The sequence below is a fragment of the Sorex araneus genome, chromosome 8, assembly GCF_027595985.1.
Source record: "Sorex araneus isolate mSorAra2 chromosome 8, mSorAra2.pri, whole genome shotgun sequence".
Taxonomy (NCBI): Eukaryota; Metazoa; Chordata; class Mammalia; order Eulipotyphla; family Soricidae; genus Sorex; species Sorex araneus.
Window position 1 is genome coordinate 11,801,323 of NC_073309.1, and position 22,550 is coordinate 11,823,872.

Genomic DNA, 22,550 nt, shown 5'->3' on the forward strand with positions numbered 1-22,550 from the left:
ACTCGTCACTCGCCTGATGCTCGGCTCCACTGTGCCTGCCTCAGCTGACACGTGAGCTTGGCTGGGGCTCTGGGGGGACACTAGGAACTCACCAGAAGATGCAGAGCCAGGAGTACCCCTGTGCAATGCCAGGTGTGACCCAAAAAGCAAAAAAAAAAAAAATGGGGGCTGGAGTGATAGCACAGTGGGTAGGGCGTTTGCCTTGCACGAGGCTGACCCGGGTTCAATTCCCAGCATCCCTATGGTCCCCCAGCACCGCCAGGAGTGATTCCTGAGTGCAGAACTCGCCAGAAGAGCCGGAATAAGGGGGCCATGCTGTGCTGGGATTTGGGCTCAAGCTTCACACATGTGTGTGCACACTTTAACATTTGAACTTTCACCCAAAGCCCAGGAAAAAGGCAATTTCTTCTACATTAATTTGGCACATATAATTTCATTTAAATTATAACATTGTGCATCATTCCATCTATCGCCTATACTACTCACGCATCTCAGTGAATTATTTGCTTTGGTTTTTGTTTTGAGGCCACACCTGGCTGTACTTGAGGGCTACTAATCCCAGTGGAGAAGTAGGTGGCCACTCCCAGCCATGTTCAAGAGATCATGCAATGCCAGGAGTCAAATCCAGAACTCCAGCATGCAAAGCATGTGCTTCAGCTCTGTGAACCACCTCGGGGTCTAGGAGTTTAGGGAATTACACAAAGACAGGTGTATGTGCGTGTGTGTGTGTGTGTGTGTGTGTGTGTGTGTGTGTGTGTGAGAGAGAGAGAGAGAGAGAGAGAGAGAGAGAGAGAGAGAGAGACAGAGACAGAGACAGAGACAGAGACAGAGACAGAGACAGAGACAGACAGACAGACAGACAGACAGAGATTGGTGTGGTGCCAGAAAAAGGGAAGAAAGAGACAGTGAGACCAACAGATACACAACTGTCGGCTGGGGGAAAGCCTGGTAAGTTCAGAGAGTTGGAAAATAGTCTGAGCGCAGGAGCAGATGTATGCATGCGGCCTGGGTTCCGTGCCCGGCACCAAACAACCACAAAAGACCACTTAATTGGGGCTGGAGCCTACAGAAAGGAACTGTTCTAGACTCCACAGCCTCATTGTTTCAATTTTTTTAAACAGAGGCACATCTTTTTTTTTTTTTTAATTTTATTGAATCACCGTGAGATAGTTACAAGCTTTCATGTTTGGGTTACAGTCTTACAATGATCAAACACCCATCCCTCCACCAGTGCACATTCCCCACCACCAATATCCCCGGTATATACCCCCTTTCCCACCTTCCCCCTGCCTCCATGGCAGACAATATTCCCCATACTCTCTCTCTACTTTTGGGCATTATGGCTTGCAACACAGACACTGAGAGGTCATCATGTTTGGTCCATTATCTACTTTCGGCATGCCTCTCCCATCCCGACTGGTTCCTCCAGCCATCATTTTCTTAGTGATCCCTCCTCTATTCCATCTGCCTTCTCCCCTCTGCTCATGAAGCAGTCTTCCAGCTATGGGGCAATCCTCCTGGCCCTTGCATCTACTGTCCTTGAGTGTCAGCCAACAGAGGCACATCTTACAAAAACAAATCATTTTCCCGCACAAGCTGATGCATTTGGACAATGGCAAATGCTCTTGTAACCACCAGCCACATGGAAATGGACGACGTTTCCTCCCGCCCTGTGTTCTCAGGACTGCCCAGTCAGGCCCCTGCATTCTGGTCCCCATCTCATAGGTCCCTCCCGTTTGTTCTCCATTTACCAGTCTGAGTGGGAGCACACAGCGTGCACTTTTTTTGGGTACATTTCTTTCTTTCCGCGCTCCATTTCTGAGATTTGCCCGATAGTAACAAACTGTGTGGCATTCTTCTCTTGGCTTTGTGGGAATTCCTGGGGAGGAGAAATTCAATCCTAGCCTGCACGATTTCATTGCTGACAGATTTCCCCATCCAAGAAGCTGAAGTCAACTGCCACGGACACTGGCAACGTCAGCGATGTGATGTTTCCGATGGACCAAGAGGGATGTGTGTCACCTGGGTTAATGCAATTACACTAGAAGAGAGGCCAAAAAGAAAGTACAGTAGGTAAGGTAAGCCATCCCCGGAGTAAGCCCTGAGCACTGCTGGGCGGGACCCATAAAGAAACAAACAAAACACAGTCACCCAATGACACAGTCTAGGGGATATATCCCATCATTAATTGACATGGGATTTAATTCAGCCATGGCCAAGTGCTCGAGATGAAAAAGAAGCTGGTGAAACTCCGACTCCCCTGACCCAGCTCTTATGCATCCGTGAATCTCCTCTAGACACCCACACTCATGGATGTGACATTCTGTGTGGACCAGGACTCGAGTGATGGGATTTGAGTTCCTAGCCAAGATTAGAAATAAGCACCCACCACCAGGGATCTGGCCCAGTGAATCGGAAGGGGATCCCAACCGTGCCCCATGAGCAGCTCTCCAGCACGGGAAACAGGGGATCAGAACAGGGCTCCCCGTACAGCGCCCGCCCTGGAGTTAGGGCGCAACAACTATGCACGTTGTGTTCTTTATATTTTGGTGGATAATCTCTCTTCTTGGAGAAAACGCTGGTGGTACTGGGATGGGAACTGAGAAACTGGGGGTCACACAAAGAGGAACCAATGTCACTTGGTGTTCTTGGAATCCTCTGCATGTGTGCGGATGACCTAATCCAGAATAAATGGGTACGATCCCAATCTGTTTTTTGAAGTTGGCAGAAGTGCTTGGCAGAGCTTCCAAGCACCTGGGCCCCGGAGCTGGGGGCAAGGCCCTGGTGTTATTGAATGGGGACAGGAGGAAAAGGCCGCTTCCCGGTGTCCCTGTGTCACTCTGCACAGGAGGCACCAGGAGGACAGAAGGAAATCAAGGCTGTCTTGAGTCACATATATTTCACAATATTTATAAAAGCCTTAGGCAGCTCCTTCCTAAATGTGAAATAATGTCAAGAGAGAAGCATTTCAGGAAATGTGAGTTCCTCTCCTCAACCTTTCCTTGGGACCATCCCATTCTGGTCTGAACTGCACAGGGCCAAGTTCATTCACAGGGAACATCTGCGTGTGAGGAAGTGGCGGGATCGGGGGGGCAGAGAGCAGCTGACAGTAGCCCGCGCTGCCCGTGTCCTGGCCCCAGCCCCGCTTGGTTGGTTGTAGGGCAAGAAAGGGCTATACAGCCCTTGATGGTTACATCTTCAAGATTTGTCGTGTTCTGTGTGAAAGGAGGGAAAGTGGAGGGAGAAGGTGACAAACCTGCATACTGGGAATGTTGGTATTCTAGAAATTTCTGAGTTGGCAGAGTACAGCTCTATGGCTGCTGTCTCCCTGGGCCTCTAATCAATCAAGATATAGAAAAATTACTCTGGCTTTGAGTAACAAGTTTATAATGATCCCATCTCAATATTTGACCATCGTTTTTCTTATATTTTAATTAAAACTTAGTTTCTAGTTTCTGTAAGAATACATTCCTTTCCTTTTTGTTTGTTCTTGGGTTTTGTTTCTGGATCAAACCCCACAGTGTTAGGGGGCAACACCTGGCTCAGTGCTCAGGAGTCAGTCCTAGAGGCACTTTGGATGGTCATGCGGTAGTAGGGATTGAATCCAGGGATCCTGCATGTGATGCCTGCTCTCAGCCCTCTGGGCTATGTCTCTGGTGCCCTGAATAAATTCTTTCTGGAACATAATTAGAAGGCTGCAGGTACAGTGTTTTTTTTGTTTTTTTTTTAATTTTTTTAATTAATTTTTTTTTTAAACTAGTGAGTCACCGTGAGGGTGCAGTTACAAATTTACCCATTTTCGTGCTTGTGTTTCCAGCAGGTACAGTTTTGATTCTCTTTAAACATGCCCCACAGAGGCCGGATAATAGTACACCTGGTAGGGCATTTTTGCCTTGCACACGGCTGACCCTGGTTCAATCCCCAGCATCCCATATGGTTCCCCGAGCACTGCCAGGAGTAATTCCTGAGGGCAGAGCCAGAAGTTACCCCTGAGTATTGCAGGGTGTGACCCAAAAAACAAAAAATTAAATAAACATGCCCCACAGTGCCATTTTCTTCCTTACCTCAAAAAATGATACTTCTAAGCTTACATACATTACAAATGTACTACTCATGAAAAAAAAATGTACTGCTCATAGAAAATATGTCACATGCATGCGCTTAAATAAACATATACTATTTACATTATTCTGTAGCTCGGTTTCTTTCACTTAGTAATATAATGAACTTTATATGGTTACTGTAAGTCAGTTCTTTTGTCTTTGGGCCACACCCAGAGATACTCCGTTGATGACCAAGACAAGCACCCAGGTGAAACCCGGGTCAGTCCCTGCAAGGCACGCACCCTCCTCACTGTACTACTATCCCTGCCCCTCAATTCATTCTTTGAACAATCTAGCTTTTTCATAAAATTCCGTTGTATTTGACTATTTCTCTTGCGATAGGCTTTTGAGGAACTCCAGCTTCTCAATTCTTTATTCTATTAGTTGTAATTTTGATGTTATAGCTCTGACTACAGAGTCGTGAATCCCCAGGACCCCCCCTCCCAGGCCCACTCAAGATTTATCATTCAGGAGTGATCCCTGAGCTCGGAGCCATGAGCACGCCCTGAGCACAGCCCGGCGAGCCCCCCACCACAGCCCCACACAGAAATTGCTTCTAAATAGTCACGAAATAACTCAGTGACTCATTGGGAGCGGAAGGGAAGCCTCCAATACATTCAGCTCTCTGGTTCTCAAACCTGGCTGCACGCTGTCCTCGGGTCTCTTGTTTTTGTGGTCTGAGGGGCCAGGGATCAAACCCAGGGCCTCACAGGTGAGGTACGTGCTCACCCGTGGAACTATAGCCCCGGCCCTGCCTGTCCGTTGGAACTGCCCGGGCAGCGTGGGAAGGACGGACTGTTCTCGGCACCAAGACTCTACCGCAGGCCGGAGTGTGGCCGGCACCGCGAGGTGCGAGTGCAAAGCCCGTATGGGAACCGTTTACCTACCTGGTAGAAAAACACAATTTGTACTCAGGCTTTTTTCATTGTTTTGTTTGGGGGCCACACCTGGTGGTGCTCAGGGCTTAGTCCTGGCTCTGTGCTTAGTGGTGCCTCCTAGAGGGCTTAGAAGCACGTATGTGTTGTCAGGGATCGAAACTGGGCTGGCTGATGCAAGGCAAGCGCCCTCGCTGCTGTACGAACGCTCCCGCCTCGAAGATCCCCGATTTGTTTTATGGTTTTTCATAGTGAGGGTGGACACTTGTGTTTCAAGACGGATTGTCTTTTAGCAAAAACTCTACGATGAACTTGTTTTTTAAAAATCGGGTTGAGCTGCGACAAAGGACAGCGGGCAGGGCCTGCCTTGCACGCCCCTAATTCAGGGTCATCCCTGGTACCCATGTGGTCCCCGCAGCCCTGCCAGGAGTGAGCCCTGAGCACAGCTCCATGTGGCCCCCAAACAAGAAAAATACGATTCCTGGAGCGCCACCAGGAGTAAAAATCTGGGCACAGAGACAGGAATAAATCCTAACCACCACTGGCAACTCCCCGCCCCCAAATAAAATGAAAATGAGGCATATCTAGTGAGCTCAGGTACTACTGGCTGGAGCGGGCAGAGGGCAGCCAGGGCTACTCAGGGCATCTCGGGGCCCGACCAGGCCGTAGTCACCCCTGGGCCTCCTGCTCCCACTCAACAGAGAGACAGAGGAAGGGAAAGGACGGAGGAAGGGGAGGGGCAGGAGAGCACGATCAGGAGAGGAGAATTAGACTTTAGGCTAGACGTCCAGAAACGGCTCCAAAATCACACCGTGAACCGAGTCAACAAACCCGTGCCTGCGTCTGCCACCACGGCAGCCTCAGCGCTGGGCAGCTGCCAACTAGCCCGGCTCCCGCGCCAGCATCTCTGTGCCTTCGCTATGGTCCATGTCAGCCAGGCGAAGGCTCCATCCCCGACCCCTCCGCCAACCCCCCATCTCTCCCGACGCACACGCTGAATCCAAGTCACAAACAACTGTAGCTGCGAAGGACGAGGAGGGACGAGTGTCGCAAGAATCAGGAAGCGAGCGGGGAGGGGCCAGACTGATTCTGAACCAGCCCTGTCTCAGTATCTGCCATAACTTGCTCTGTGTCGCGCCTGGGAAACAGGCCCGGTCTTGTTAGGAGAAAGAGAGGACGGTCGTCTAGTTGTCCCCATTGCACGGAGCTGGCTCGGACGCCGGCATCCAGCCTGGCCTCAGCTGCACCCAGGCGGGTGAGACGGTGCCGGCCAGGGCCTGCCGCAGGAGAAGCCAGGACGCAAGACCGCAAGCCAGGGCCGGGCGACAAAGGACAGCCAGCGGGACCGCAAGAACCCACCCGCACTGCTCAGAGTTCCTGCCGGGTTCCGGGGGCCGGGGGACTCTCTGCAAATCCATGCTGCACCCCCCATCTCTTTGCCCCCCCCAGGGAAAGAACCTGAAGGGACACACACAAAGGTGTAGAGCAGTTCCCTGGGGACCTGCCCCTCTAGGTCAGAAAAGAGAGCAGGGCCCTGGAGACCAGCTGTTCTACGCGCGCCAGAGGCCCAGGCGCATCCATATGATGTAAGAAGGACAGGGAAGGCCCCTCCCAAGGCAATGACGAGAGCTGACCTTGCAGAAAACAGGGAAAACAGGAACTAAGGCCTGAAGAGACCCTCACCCATCTACAGCAGCCGACCAGGAGAAGCTCTTGCAGAAACAAAAGGCCAGGAAAGGAACTTCAAAGACCATCACCACACCCAGCCCCCCCACCCCCCTGTAATCTCTTTAGCAACCGAACTTTGACCTAGGCAGAAGCCCCAGATGGGGGCAGATTGGAGAAACCCTATAAAGGCCACCTGGAACAAAGGAAGGGGGGCATATGCTGCCCGAGCTCACGCTCTGCGTGTGCCCACGTGGCTGAGCACACATGTCGCCAGCATCTCCCCTCTTGAGATGTGGACTTTCACGCTTTCGTGTCTAATGCTCTGGTGTGTGTAGGGGCTCTCTCCGCCCTTGGAGAAGCTCGGGTTCTCTCTCTCTTTTTTTTTTTTTTTTTTTTTGTTTTTGGGTCACACCTGGCCATGCACAGGGGTTACTCCTGGCTCTGCACTCAGGAATTACTCCTGGCGGTGCTCAGGGGACCTTATGGGATGCTGGGATTTGAACCTGGGTCGGCCCTGTGCAAGGCAAATGCCCTAAGGCTCGGGTTCTCTCTCCACATTACTCTCCACTTTATCCCACTTTCTCTTCCTCCTTCCCTTCAAAACCTCCAAATAAAATGTTTTACTTCACCGATGTCTACTCCTGAAACACTTTTCTGCGAGGCGAGGCAAGACCCGGTAACCCTAGGTCCCGGGTGGCAGAGGCGGATCAGGAGAAAGTGACTGTCTTTCTCCTCCCCACTTCACCTAAGCCACCCGTGGGGCCAGCCAATGTCACCTGGACCTGATGTGGCCCCTGCAGGCACCTCTGGGCGCGACCCTTAGCACTGAGCAGGGGAGGAGAGGGTGGAGTAAAAGAATCGGGGGGCGGGGGGGGAATGTTTCGGACCGGGCTTTCTTTGGGTCATTTGTCAAAGAATCTTTCTGCAGGAACACAAGCTGTTCGCACAGCTCTCCCCGGGCAGCCGCTGGGCGAGGGCGTCGGAGGCCAACGGAACAGCCCCGTGTGTCTCACTCAAGCTGGAAAGGGCAGCCGTGGTTGCACCTCAAAGTCACATCTTTCCAGGAGGATAAAGGAGTTGGTGTTTGGGAGAAAAGAATATGTAACGGCTTGGGAAGAAAACTGCGGGTGAGGGGCTGGAGCGATAGCATAGCGGGGAGGGCGTTTGCCTTGCACGCGGCCGACCCGGGTTCAAATCCCAGCATCCCATATGGTCCCCTGAGCACCGCCAGGAGTAATTCCTGAGTGCAGAGCCAGGAGTAACCCCTGTGCATCGCCGGGTGTGACCCAAAAACAAAACAAAAAAAAAAAAAACAAACTGCGGGTGGGCTGCAATCGCGTGCAGCCCTTCCTACATAGCAGCTATTTTAGAGTGCGAGCCAAGCATGTATCGAACTTCAATCTGCAGCAGAACGAAAATCCCAGGAAATGGAGAGAACCCAGACATGTTCTAACCAACAGTCCAGGCTGATCTCCTTTTTCAGGGGTGTGGGCGTGTAGGAGCTCTGCCAGCAGTGCTCGGGGTCTCAGACCCTAGGCTCTCACACATAACACAAAGCCTTGGCTTTGAGCAATTTCCCCAACCTCTCCCAAGTTCAAGCCTTCTGCTCTGTGATTTAGCTCATTTCTCTTTTTGTCTGTTTGTTTGGGGGCCACACCTGGCGGTGCTCAGGAGTTACTTGTGGCTCTGCACTCAGGAATTACTCCTGACAGTGCTCTGGCGCATGGGATGCCAGAGGTCGAACCCGGGATGGCTGCATACAAGGCAAAGGCCCTACCCAATGTACTATTGCTCTGGGCCCAGCTCAAGTTTCTTTTTTTTTTTTTTTTTTTGCTTTTTGGGTCATACCTGGCAATGCACAGGGGTTACTCCTGGCTCTACACTCAGGAATCACTCCTGGCGGTGTTCAGGGGACCATATGGGATGCTGGGATTCGAACCCGGGTCGGTCGCGTTCGGGTCGGTCTCGTGCAAGGCAAACACCCTACCCGCTGTGCTATCACTCCAGCCCTCAAGTTTCTTTTGAACCCAAAGGAATGGGGGTTATGACACACTGTCCTTCCCTGGAGACTCTCGAGTAGGATCAAAAGATCAGAACGTGAGAAGGAATAAATCTCAAAGAAACAGGTCACTTGGTTCAGCAGAATGTGAGAAAGGAGCATCAGTATCAGGGACGTGTGGTTTTACATATAATTCTGGTTTTGCTTTTGTTTTGATTGAGTGTGGAGGAGGGAGGTAGGCCCACCTGGCTGTGCTCAGGGCTTACTTACTCCTGGCTCTGTGCTCAGGGATTGCTCCTGGTGCCACTTGTGGGAACCATATGCAGTTGCCGTGGACCGAACCAGGGTTAGCTGCATCCAGGGCAAATGTCTCACCCTTGGATTATCTCTCTAGACCATGCATGCATAATTCTTATTTGCTTAAGCCTGTATCAAGCAATACTGTAAACTAACACTTGAACAGGTTTTTCCATCTGCCAAGTCATGGCGAATGATGCAGCGCTCCTGCATGCAGAACGTGTCCCCCAGCCCTGAGTCGGCTCCCTGGCCCCTGTATTTTCTCATCAAAGCATTAGATGGGTCGGGTCTCAGAGGAGCCCAGCGTCGTGCTGGAACGGCAGGCAGCAAGTTGACCCTCCCGGGGTCTGGCTATAAAAAAAAAGCCTGAGCAGCAAGAACAGGGACTTGTGGTTAAATGTTAACTTGTGTTTATTTCCCTACAACTGCCTGCTGTTTAATTTGGCCAGCCTGGTAAAGATTCTTTCCTAAGCCTGTGTATAATTTCTAAACACCAGTCCTAAGACCTTTACACACATGTTAGATATTTACTGAGTGGGAGAGTTCTCTTTCTTCGTCCTCAGTGAGTTGCATAAATACCAACAACTTCCCCCAAGTATTCTTTGATGTCCGCTGAAGAGAATAATGGCAATAATTCATCCTGATCAGCTAAGGGTTTGTAAAGCAGATAGATTCTCCGATAAACTGATTAATTTCAGGGAGCAATGGGACTTGCTTCTTCCTGATGCTGACTCTATTCTTAAAGCCATTACATTTTAGAGCTGGAAATAGGTCTTTTAAGATGTTATTCCCATATCCTCTGATTTAACAGACGACAAAACTGTGACCTGTTTAGAATCAAGGACAGAAAGTAAAAAAGAAAAAGTCATCTAGAGGCATTTTGCCATGATTCTTACAATTAAGCATTTTTTATGGTCACTGCTCTATATTCCCCCTACAATCCAGTGATCAAAGTACAGTACTTTGGCTAGAATTGGAAATCTGTGCACTAATCCGCAGCTTTCCGCTGACGTCAGAGCCATATGAGCCACTGCTGCCCCCTGCTGGAAAATTTTAAGTCTTGCAGGCTCCGAAGGTTACATGGAATTAAATCATTTTTTTTTATGAGTAATACTTTCTTAGGTTAAAAAAATTTAAACAGGGACCAGAGAGATGTTCCTTTGCATGTGGCTGACCCAGGTTTGATCCCCAGAATCCCATATGGTCCCCTGAGCCCCGCCAGGAGCAATTCCTGACTCTGCAGTCAGGAGTAAGCCCTGAGCATTGCTAAGTGTGGCCAAAAGAAAAGTTTAAACAGAGCCATGAACATAGCCCAAAGGTCTGCAGCACATGCTTTGCATGTAGGAGGCCTGATTAACTCCCAGGAAGGGGTCACCTGGGAGCCCTGGGAGTGACCCCAGAGCACTAAGCTGGGAGCAGCTGCCAGCTCAGCAGCTTGTGGCCCAAAAGTTTAAAGTTCAAACGAAACTTTATGGACGAAAGAAGAGAAAAGTTAAACTTTTTTTCCTATAATCAAACTTATCAGTGATAAGTTAAAAATATTTTCCACAATTTTTCTTTAGCATATGTATATATATTTTCTACACAAGTAGAATTATACTGTGTACTTTGCTTTGTTGCTTTTCTCTTTTTGCTTTTATTGATATGACTAGGAAACATGCTCAAAGACTTGCTAAAATATTATTTTAAGGTGCCGGAGCGATAGCACAGCGGGTAGGGCGTTTGCCTTGCACGCGGCCGACCCGGGATCCCCGGCATCCCATATGGTCCCCCAAGCACCGCCAGGAGTAATTCCTGAGTGCAAAGCCAGGAGTAACCCCTGAGCATTGCTGGGTGTGACCCAAAAAGCAAAAAAAAAAAAAAATAAAAAAAATAAAAAATATTATTTTAAATAATGTGTTGAATATTTCTGCAACACACTGTATGTTGGAAAATCTCATTGTTTCTTGGTGGAGATATAACATTCCAACGTATCATAAATTGTTCTTCATGTCCTTTTTGATGGGCTAAAATAAATCTCAATAATCGTAGGAGCTTAATTTTGTTGAATGGTAGTGAATTGTTTCTGGTGATGATAATAATACCAAAAATTTTATTCAGGGACCACAGAGTTCATACAGGGGTTATGGCATTTCCCTTGCAAGTATTTAACCCCGGTTCCATCCTTGGCGCTGCACACGTTTCCCTGAGAACTGAAGAGTGACCCTGAGCACCGAGTCCTGAGCACCTCCAAGTATGACCCTTCAAAAAAGCCCACAAACGTATGCTTAATACTTTCCCACTTTCAAGTATTTCTTTCTTTCAAAAATCCTGTCTTTGTGCTTATATTTTGGAGCACTGAATAACATCTAGGAAGAAGTATATAGATTCAGAGTCAGGTAAATTTTAAGTTTTGGTGGATACTGCCAAATTGCTGTTTACAAAGAATAAGTCTGTTTTTGTTTGGGAGGGGGATGTCACACCCGGCAATGCACAAGGGTCACTCCTGGCTCTGAACTCAGGAATTTCTCCTGGCGGTGCTCAGGGGACCATATGGGATGCTGGGAATTGAACCCGGGTTGGCTGCGTGTAAGGCAAATGCCCTACCCGCTGTGCTATTACTCCAGCCCAAGAATAAATCTGGGCCAAAGCGATAGTACTTGCCTTGCATGCAACTGACTGGGGTTCGATTCCCAGCATCCCATATGGTCCCCTGCGCACCACCAGGAGTAATTCCTGAGTTCATAGCCAGGAGTAATTCTGAGCACTACCTAATGTGCCCCCAAACCAAACCAAAATTTAAAAAAAAAAAGTCTTATCATCCCCACATATGAGTGGACAGCCAGATGCTTATCTCCCAGAGTACTGAAAGGTGCTCCATGGGTGCAGCTCAACTGCAGCAAGCACTTGTCTTGAGTGTGAGGCCCTGGGTTTGATTCCCAACACCACAAAGAATTAACTACATGACCTTCTTTCTGCATCTTCACGGCCCCCTCCCCACGAATATGTACTCAACAGCCCCCACCTCCTTACTGTGGTACCAATGCTCGGGGCTGAGATCACTCACATAATCTATCCATTTCTTGCTATTCTGTAGGAGATAAGTCATCATTGTCATCCCGATGCTCATCGATTTGCTTGAGCGGGCACCAGTAACGTCTCCATTGTGAGACTTGTTACTGTTTTTGGCATATCCAATATGCACGGGTAGCTTACCAGGCTCTACTGGGCAGGCGAGATACTCTCGGTAGCTTGCCAGGCTCTCTGAGAGGGGTGGAGGAATCGAACCTGTGTCGGCCGTGTGCGAGGCAAATGCCCTACCCACTGTGCTATCGCTCCAGAGCACGCTAATATATAGGTATATATTAGACATATTGTACACACACACACACACACACACACACACACACACACACACACACACACACACACACACCCCTCCTGGCTCTGTGTTCAGGGGTCGAACTGGGGCTGGTGACATGCAAAGCTAGGCCTTGACCTCTGCACTATCTCTGTGGCCCCCATATCCACGTTAATATGGTTACTCATTTGCTAGTCCCTGATGCTTATCCAGCGCCTGCTCTGTCCAAGGCCCGGGGCTTCCGCTCTCAGAGGCAATACGGCTGTGGGGGTGGGCTCAGGATTTTTCACAATGCCAGAGGGTGGAAGGGGTCTAGTGGTGGGGGGGATGCTGATGGAAGAATGTTGGCTAGTGGCTGGGCAGGGGTGGGAGGGTAGGGAAGAGCAGCATGTGAGTCACTCTAGTGACCCCTGGCATGCTGGGGGTCCCCAGCCATAGTCCTATATGGGACAGAGCACTGTCCTTTCTGTCCAGGCTAGAGAAGGTCACGGGACACTTTACCTCTGCTAGCTTAGAGGTCACGCTCATGAAACTGATGACTGGGGCTGGAGCAATAGTACAGTGGGGAGGGCATTTGCCTTGTATGCAGCCCACCCGGGTTCGATTCCCAGCATCCCATATGGTCCCCCGAGCACTACCAGGAGTGATTCCTGAATGCATGAGCCAGGAGTAACCCCTGTGCATCACCGGGTATGACCCAAAAAGCAAAAAAAAAAAAAAAAAAAACCCAAAAAACAAAAAACAATTGATACTGCTTCCACCGTCTGTGGGACACTTCTCCCTGCTCCCCAAATTTCCTGCCCTGGAGTTTTGTCCCTGGGGTAGTCCTGAGCCCAAGCAGATACTGTTTCCAGTATCTGGTCCTCGAGGTAAAATAGTAGCAAGAAAAAAGCAAAACAGGGGCTGGAGAGAGAGAGAATCCTGTGAGCAGGTGCTTGCCTTGTGACCTGGGCTGCGGCCCTGGCACCCCACTGGTCCCCCCAGCACCACTGGGAGTGATTCTGAGTGCAGCGGAGGGTCAAACTCTGAGCACAGCTGGGTGTGGCCCAAAGACAAACAAAACCCCACCAGACAAAAACAAAACTGCTCTTCTCACTCTAGGAAAGTGCCAGTCTGTGACCCTTGCCCTGTGACCTCTACCCCCTGCCTGTGAGCCCTAAACCCTCATCCCGTGACCCCATTTGGTGTGTGGGAGATTGGGGAGCACACCCAGCAGAACTCAGAGGTCACTGAAGCACTCACAGTAAAGGAGGAAGAGTTTCCGGGGTAACCAAGAGAGAAGAAGAGCAGATAGACCCGAGACCGCAGCAACAGTCGGGACGGGCAGCGGAGTTGGATGGCAACTGCTGTGGAAAACCGTGTGCCCTTCTTTTGTACGTATGTGATTCTCCACAATGAAAAAGAAAAGGTGTGGGGCGGGGGGCTGGGGAATGGGGGGGATATATACTGTGATTCTTGGTGGTGGAATATGTGCACTGGTGAAGGGATGGGTGTTCGAGCATTGTATAACTGAAACTTAAGCCTGAAAGCTTTGTAACTTTCCATATGGTGATTCAATAAAAAAATAAAAAAGAAAAGAAAAGAAAAGGATAGGGGCTGGAGCCATAGCACAGAGGGTAGGGTGTTTGCCTTGCACTTGGCCAGCCCGGGTTCGATTCCCAGCATCCCATATGGTTTCCCGCGTACCGCCAGGACTAATTTCTGAGTGCATGAGCCAGGAGTAACCCCTGTGCTTCGCCGGGTGTGATCCCAAAAGCAAAATTTAAAAGAAAAGAAAAGGATATCAACGCCAATGACAGCGCAACCCCCTTGCACCTTTGAAAGTTGAGGTATAGTTAACTACTCTTGGGCCAGAGCAATAATAGCACAGTGGGGAAGATGTTTGCCTTGCATGAGGCGAATCTAGGTTAGATCCCCAGCATCCCATCTGATACCCCGAGCACTGCCAGGAGTAGTTCCTGGGTGCAGAGCCAGGAGTAACCCCTAAGCATCGCTGGGTGTGACCCAAAAAGAAAAACAAAAGATCAGATAAAGTTAACTACCCTTTTTTTAAAAAAAAAAAATTGGAGTCACAGCTGGCTATGGTCGGGGATGACTTCTGGTGGAGCTTGGGGGACCACCGGGGTACTGGGGATCAAACCCAGGCTGGCTGTGTGCAGGGAAAGTGCCCTACCCACTGTACTGGACCTTTTAAGGGCCATTGTAATGGCCCTTAAAATTACCCACTTTTTTTTTTTACTTGAAGAATGATGTTTATAGTTTATCTGTAGTTGCCCCTAACTAGGAACGATCTTAATATTTACAGAGAATGGATAGTTCAAGTCTGGATTTTCACAGACAATGCTCAGGGGTTACTCCTGGCTCATGCACTCAGGAATTCCTCCTGGTGGTGCTGGGGGACCATATGGGATGCTGGGAATCGAACCCGGGTTGGCCGCGTGCAAGGCAAATGCCCTACACGCTGTGCTATCACTCCAGCCCCACACTGCTTTCTTTTAGGGGGGGATTTAGACCTGCCAGAGTTTGGGGCTGTGTCCTGGTTTCGTGCTAAGAGGTACTCCCAGCAGGGCCTGGAGGCCCAGGGGGCCCGCACCCAGCCTGTTGAGCTCATGCCCTGACCTGCACACTCATAAATTTGAAATCATTTTTCTCTCCTTGAAATCCATGTCTGCCATCAGTTGGGGTGGAGCTGCTTGGGATAAAACTTTGGGTTTCGTATCTGTGAGGCACTAACGTAGTTTACTTTGATGTTCGTATCACTGTATCAACTGTCATCCCGTTGCTCATCGATTTGCTTGAGCGGGCACCAGTAACATCTCCATTCGTCCCTGTCGTGTGCCAGTGTAGCCCGATGGTGTATTGGGGGCTCTTTCAGGATCAGGGGAATGAGGACCGGATATGCCAAAACAGTTTGATGTCTGAAAGCTCATTATTCAGCTTTGATTATTCTGCAATAATAATAGATTTATATCTGAAAATATTTTTTTTCCTTTTTGGGTCATACCCAGTGATGCACAGGGGTCACTCCTGGCTCATGCACTCAGGAATTACTCCTGGTGATGCTTGGGGGACCATATGGGATGCTGGGAATTGAACTCGGGTTGGCCACGTACAAGGCAAATGCCCTACCCACTGTATTATCACTCCAGCCCCTATATCTGAAAATCTTTTTTTAAAAAATGTAAGCAGTGACCACAAGCCTCCAAGCTCCAACAATTTTCCTGGGGCTTAATTTAGCATTTTAATTATAACTGTATACTAATAACATCAAAGTAGCACAGAATTATTCCCATCAAAATTCATCTCTTAATGAGAGCAATAAGGGAGTAGTTAATGGGGCTTTAATTAGTCTTTTGAATTATGCCTTTATGTGCCTCCACACTCAAATTTTTAGCATAATATACCCCACAATAAGATTAAGATGGCATGTCTTACCTTCTGCACAGTTCAAAAGTGTCTGCGGTGGCCAAGTAGATAGTATAGGAATAGAGGCGCTTGTCTTGCATGCAACCAATCTGGGTTCAACTGGTTCTCTGAGTACAGCCAGTGATCCCAGAGAACAGTGCTCAGGGGTAAATCCTGAGCACCACCCGATGTGGTCTAAAAACAAAAACAAAAGAAAGTTTACACATGTAGGTTGGTCTCCTTGAAAAGGCTTCATGCCCTGACATGGGTTTAATTCCAGCTTGAAAGACTTCCAGTTTCAAATGTGGAGGAGAGAGAATTCTACCCCCATCTGAGATGTGCCTGCCCCAGCCTAGATTCTTCTAGCTGCCCCCAGTAATATATTCTAATTTATTCCTTATTCCTTTGCAATTTTCTTTTTTTTATTTTTCTTCTTTTTGTGTGTGTGTGTGTAATTTTCTTTTTTGACTGTGCAAAAAACCAAATCCAAGACTTAAACCTCCAGAGGAAATGGGGGTTAGCACACATCCAGCGGTGCTCAGGGTTTGCGCCTGGTTCTGCACTCAGGGATCGCTCGGGGCAGGGCTTGGACGACCATATTGCATTGCCAAAGACTGAACCCCGGGCTGGCCTTCAAGGCGAGAGCCTTGCCTGCTATACTCCTTCCATCTCAGCTAAGGAAATATTTTAATACAAAGGAATATATAGTTGGGGCTGGAAAGACACTACAAGCGGGTAGGGCACGTGTCTAGCATAAAGCAGATCCCGTTCGATCCTGAGAATCCCATACGGTCCCCCGAGTACTGTCAGGAATAATTCCTGGATGTAGAGCTAGGAATAACCCCTGAGAATCACCAGGAGTGGTCCAAACAAACAAACAAAAAAAACAAAAAAACCCCAAACCAAACAAAATAAGGAGTATTACTCCCTCTATGAGCACATTCCCCGTATGTTTCTCTCCTGAGGCGACCGCTTCTGCACTTCTGTATTCCTTTTTTTTTTTTTTGGTTTTTTTTTGGGGTCACACCTGGCGATGCACAGGGGTTACTCCTGGCTCTTCACTCAGGAATTACCCCTGGCGGTGCTCAGGGATGCTGGGATTAGAACCGGGGTCTGCCGCGTGCAAGGCAAACGCCCTACCCGCTGTGCTATCGTTCCAGCCTGTAAAAAACTAAAGAACGCCGAGGGGGGGTGAGCACTCGCGGGCTCTCCGGGCGGCTCTGTCTCACCACCCGCGTTCGGTGCTCTGGAACCGCAGTGTGTGGACTGGATCGGGACAGCCGGTGGTCAAGGACAGGCGAAGGAAGAACGAGGACCAAGCTGGTTGCTGATTAGTTACCGTTTATTCAATCTTCAAGCTTTCTCATCTCCCGCACTCCCAGCTCCGGCCTCTCTCTGGATCTACTGCTCAACTGCTGCTTCTCTCTCTGGCTTCTCTCTCTCCTCCTACTTACTTGTCTCTCCCACCTTACCCTCCAGGCTACAACCAGCCAGGTCGCAAAATCAACATAAGAAAGCCCTTCCTGAGGGCAGGGCACTCCAAAGCCCTTCCTCACTCTTAAGGTTTTTTTCTTTTCCTTAGTCCAGGAACTTATTAACATCTTAATACTAGTTATTTTTGTATGGACATAGCAAGGGATACATTGAGGCTTGCAAGGCAGCTCTCCTGGCAACATCTTGCCACAGGCTCAGACCACAGCACTCAGGCCAGATTAATCATTCCTCACCCTAGCAGGGTCCAAATCTAGTTATCACTGTTTGGATCATGACAGCATTTGTCCATGATCAAGCTCTTAACTTATAGTTAAGCATTAGGCACTTTGGCCAGGCCCATCTCGATGCCAGGGTAGCACACAACTCACCGCTTGCCCTGGGTCCTTCTTGTCCCACGTCGGGACCGTGCTTTGGGGGTGCTAGGAAGTAAGGGCAGCTGAGGCTTAGGTCAAGAGAACAGATGCCCTGGAGGAAAATATCATGTAGAGTCAAATGACTCCCAGGTTACAAAAGCATAACATTTGTTAAGTCTTCCTGTGTCCATACAAAAAGGACTTGCTCTGAATAAACTATGCAAAGGACTCAAGGAGAAGAGAAAAACATTATTTACAAGTCAACAGAACACCAAGAAAGAAGCTACAAATAAACAAAGAGGAATAGGAGCACTGTAACGGGAGTAACCCAATAAACCTAAACTACTGAGGCTATGTTATCCTACACCAGCCCCTCTTTTTTTTTTTTTTCTGCTTTTTGGGTCACACCGGCAATGCACAGGGGTTACTCCTGGCAGTGCTTGAAGGCCCATATGGGATGCTGGGGATTGAACTCTGATCGGCCACGTGAAAGGCAAACACCCTACCTGCTGTACTATCGCTCCAGTCCCACCAACTTATTTTTTACCTGAAGTCTTCTTTTTTTCTCTTTTTTTTTTCTATTTGGGCTATATCAGCTGTGCTCTGGGTTTAATGCTGGCTCTGTGTTCGGGGATCACTCCTGGTACTGCTGTAGGCAGTATATTTGGTGTCCTGATTGAACTGGGAATGGCAGTGAGCTAGGCTAGCACTTTAACCCTTGTACCACCTCTCCAGCCCTCTTTTTCAAATTTATTTTTTTGGCGGGAGAATATTGGGCCACATCCTGGCTGCACCCCTGTCATGCTCCATGGACCATGTGTGGTCCCAGGGGACTCAAACTAGGATCAGCACATGCAAGGCATGTGCCTTCGCTCTGGCCTGAGATTTTTGGTTATTTAGATATTATCAATTTTGCTTTTTTTACTAATCGTTCTATAAAATGTTATTTTTATTATTTAAAAAACTGTCCTGGGGGAGAGAGGCAGATGAAAGGGCTGGAGCACATGCAGTCCAGAAGACCCTGGTTTGGCACTACGTGGTCCCCACAGCAAAAGAGAAGACCCTAAAACTTCAGAAGCACTGGCCACGTTGCCTTTGCCTTTGTTAAAATGTGAATTTGCTTCACAAAATTTCCCCGCTCTATTTCACAGTTCTGGTGTTTGCTTCCTTTGGGGGATCACACGGGCTACTTGAAGTGGCTCCCCGCAGGAAGGGCAAATGAACCCGGCCCGGCCTCCCCCGCCTGCGAAGCGTGCACTCAGCCCAGAGCGGCGGCTCCGAGTTTCGCAATTTTGAGAGTCGTGGATAAGCTTCGTGGAATTAATCGTATCATTTATAGTCCCGCGAATCTCACGCAGCGGGACAGACGTTCAAGCCACGGCCTGACCCTTGGAACCGCAAACCCGTTAGTTTCCCCGCCGGGGCAGCTTGGACTTCAAGTCCCGGCAGGCACCGCGCGGGCACTCGGCGGACTACGGTGTCCGAGACGGGGCCCGGGCCCTCCGGTCTTTCCCTCCCAGAAGCCCGCGGGCGGCGCCAAACCCCGTTCGCATCATGGCCGCGGGAGCCGGGACGGCGGGCTCCGCTTCCGGCCCGGGCGTCGTGCGTGACCCGACGGCGTCACAGTCGAAGAAGCGGCCGGGCCGGGAGGGCGGGGAGCGCGCGCGGCGGTCGGGCGAGATGGCCGGAGGAGGCGGGAGCAGCGACGGCAGCGGGCGGGCGGCGGGCCGGCGGGCGTCCCGCAATGGCGGGCGAGCTCGGCGGGGGCGCCACGAGGCGGGGCTGGGGGGCGCCGCGGCGCGGGGCGCGGGGCAGGCCCGGCTGGAGGAGGTCGTCAACCGCTGGGTGCTCAAGTTCTACTTCCACGAGGCGCTGCGGGCCTTTCGGGGGAGCCGCTACGCGGACTTCAGGCAGATCCGGGACATCATGCAGGGTGAGGGCCGGGCCGCGGGGCGGGCGCGGGCGCGGGGGCGCGCTGGCCGCGCCAACATTGTCCTCTCTCCCAGCTCTGCTTGTCAGGCCCCTGGGCAAGGAGCATACGGTGTCCCGGCTGCTGCGGGTGATGCAGTGTCTGTCGCGCATAGAAGAAGGGGAGAATTTAGGTATGGCGGTCTTTGCCTCCTCGGGGTTTACTTCTTCGGGGGGTCCGGCGCTGTTGTTTGCAAAACTTGGGTTCGGGGTTTTGGGGCGCTGCTGTGCCGATCACTGTGGTCTTGTTCCTTAGAGGCGGAGTCGAGGCTTTTGGCTTTAGTTTCCTCCACTTAAGAGTCTTTGGGGGCCGATTTTTCTGTGCTTTTTCGTTTCCTCCCACCTGTTTCTTGCTCGCCCCGAGCCTGCAGTTACCTCAGTGAGTTAGGACGGACATCTCCCCCCTCCTCATCCCCCAGGGGAAAGTGGTTTTAGAGTCTCAGCGCATTTTTCTCAATTGGTCTCGACACAGCTGTTTAGCCCAACCCTCTTCCTTGTCTGGTCGCTTAAATCTGAGAATCCTTGTGCGTTGAAATTTGAGATTCAAGCGTATGTGTTAAAAATAATTTTGTCTTTCAAGGGTCCCATTAAATTTATTGCTTCTTAAGCCTGTAACCAGTATGTCCAAATCTTAGTACATCTGCATGCTTTTTTTTTTTTTTTTAATCAAAGCTGTTTGGGGCATAACTTTTCCACCCCTAAGGAAGTAGCCTAAATGCAAACTGTGCTTTGTCCTAGACTGCTCCTTTGATATGGAGGCTGAGCTCACGCCACTGGAATCAGCCATCAATGTGCTGGAGATGATTAAAACGGAATTCACACTGACAGAGGCAGTGGTCGAATCCAGTAGAAAGCTGGTGAAGGAGGCTGTAAGATTCATTTCTTTTTTTCCTTTTTAACAAAAATCTGAGGTCTTTGGGGGAAGACGGTGCTTTTCTGTTCTGTGTGGGGTAAAGAGCAAAGTGTGCAGGTGCAGAGAGTTGCACGGGGTCCTCTTTCCAGCGCAGGCTGATGGCACTGATGGCAAGGTACCCAGTGTCTGTAACTTTGGTGATCTGCCTCATGGCCTTGGGGCTGGGGCGAGGGGCAGGGGGTGGGGGTGACAGTGCCAGAAGTAAAGTGGAATTGAAGAATTCTCACCTTTTTTTGAGCACTGTGAATGAGCTTGAAATCATTGGGCTAGGTTTGCTCACCCTTACTTACAGGAGACTAGCTGGAGCCTTGGGAAGCGTGGGGCTGACTTTGAACTATTTTGTGCATTTATTTGTAGAAAGAGAAACTTAGGGGAACATTGCCTTTCAGCAGAGTCAGAGGTATTGGATCACCAGCGGGTTAGAAAACCTGGTTGAAGGCTGGGCCCTCGGCACTGTTCTTGACAAGAAAAGCAGCCGGTGAAGTGGGTAGGAATTTGGGACTGCCGTGGCGCAGTCAGCTTTAAGTAGAACTTACTTTTTATTTAAAACATAGGAAGTGACCATGGGAACCAGTCAGGAAAAGCCTTTTCTTCTCCAGTAACCAAGATTAGGGGTTGTGGGAACAGATGCAGAGGTGGGGCTGGAGAGAAACAGCTCAGCGTGGCCTTGGTTGTAAGTAAGGAAACCGCCAAGAATAACCCCTTCCCTCCAAGGATGGGGTCTCAGTTGCAGGGAAGAAAACCCGGCTGAGCGAGGAGGAGTTTCTAAGTCCCTGTGTGTGCTGGGTTCTCAAGTGCCTTTTAAGAAACTGAGGTGCAGGTATTTTATTTATTCAGTAAGGACCTGGGGTGGGAACTACTTTTAGTCTTGCAGAAACTGCTTAATCTAATATTATTCCATTCCAAGGAGGAATAATTTCAAGAATAGATTTTAGTATTAGTTAGTCAGATCTGTGTTGGAGGAGAAATGCCACAAGGGAGGAGAAATTCATGCCTACTCTCAGATTAGCTAGGAATTCTTTTTGATAGGAAAAAAGTAAAATGAAATCAGGGTAATTCCTGTAACTCCCATTACTGTGCTGTTTGAGAAGTGCAGCTTCCTCACAACACAAGGCTATGGATTTGTCCTGCCCCTTTCCAAGAAGAGTCTTTGGACTTCCATCTATTGATTGCTTGTTTATATTGTTTTCCTAGCATTTAACATCACAGCCCTCTTTCTCGGGACTTAGTACTATCCGTAAAAATCTAAATTCCCTTAACATAGTCATTTTCTTTGTTTTTTTTTTTTTTTTTTTGCTTTTTGGGTCACACCCAGCGATGCTCAGGGGTTACTCCTGGCTTTGCACTCAGGAATTACTCCTGGCGGTGCTTGGGGGACCATATGGGATGCCGGGGATCGAACCCGGGTCGGCCGCGTGCAAGGCAAACGCCCTACCCGCTGTGCTATCGCTCCGGCCCCAGTCATTTTCTTAGGTTGACTTCCTTTTTCCATTTTCCAGCAGGTATCAGATCTCTTGTTAAACTTTGTGCTGTTCAGTAAGTTGGCCTAAGAGAGCTTAAAACAATAAGCTGGGTATCAGGTTGTGGTTTAACTAAGCGGTTCTGGCTCAAGTCCCTCATGAGAAACTCAGGTATTTCCTCGGGTTGCACTCGGCTCAAAATGCAATTGGGTGTCTGGGGTGAAAGTCAGTGGGGCTGCGCGCAGGCTTCATATGCAAGGGCCAGTCCTGGCACTCTGCTCAAGCACTACTCTGCAGGACCCCCAAATACATTTGTGTGTGGCCCCACCCAAAATAGATTGTGTCCATGCTGGCTCAGATTTTTCAGGACTCCGTGTCCTCACTGTTGGCTCCTTACATCTGCACAGGTTTATATCCCACAGGACAGCTTGCTTCCCCAAGGAACTGACTTGTTCTGTTGGGGGTAGGGGGTCACACCCATCAGTACTAGAGCTGTCTGGGACCGTGCAGTACCTGGGATTACACTCAGCCTCCTGTCTGCAAAGCATGCGCTCTAGCTCTTTGAACTATTTACTACAACTGCCTCCTACCCCATTTTAAAAATGAATGTTGGAAGTGACATTGTGCTGCTGATTGGACAGACCAGACCAGCTGTGGATTATGAAGTAGAATAGG

The 22,550-nt window shown here is 49.6% G+C and overlaps 2 protein-coding genes across 3 annotated transcripts in view; one reads left to right on the forward strand and one right to left on the reverse strand.

The window, feature by feature from the left end:
- Positions 1-1,315: 1,315 nt before the first annotated feature.
- NIP7 (nucleolar pre-rRNA processing protein NIP7) overlaps positions 1,316-22,550 on the reverse strand; it is a 65,261-nt gene continuing 44,026 nt past the window's right edge. Inside the window, exons 5-6 of the mRNA XM_055145085.1 lie at positions 15,718-15,882; positions 1,316-2,041 (exon numbers count right to left, since the gene is read on the reverse strand). Of these exons, the coding sequence (XP_055001060.1) occupies positions 15,730-15,882 (153 nt within the window). The 3' untranslated portion in view covers positions 1,316-2,041; positions 15,718-15,729. The remainder of the gene's footprint in view (positions 2,042-15,717; positions 15,883-22,550) is intronic.
- TERF2 (telomeric repeat binding factor 2) overlaps positions 19,070-22,550 on the forward strand; it is a 33,481-nt gene continuing 30,000 nt past the window's right edge. For both annotated transcript variants that reach the window (XM_004600891.2, XM_055145084.1), the window contains exons 1-3: positions 19,070-19,467; positions 19,541-19,636; positions 20,241-20,371. In XM_004600891.2, coding sequence (XP_004600948.2) covers positions 19,089-19,467; positions 19,541-19,636; positions 20,241-20,371 — 606 coding nt within the window. In that variant the 5' untranslated portion in view covers positions 19,070-19,088. The remainder of the gene's footprint in view (positions 19,468-19,540; positions 19,637-20,240; positions 20,372-22,550) is intronic.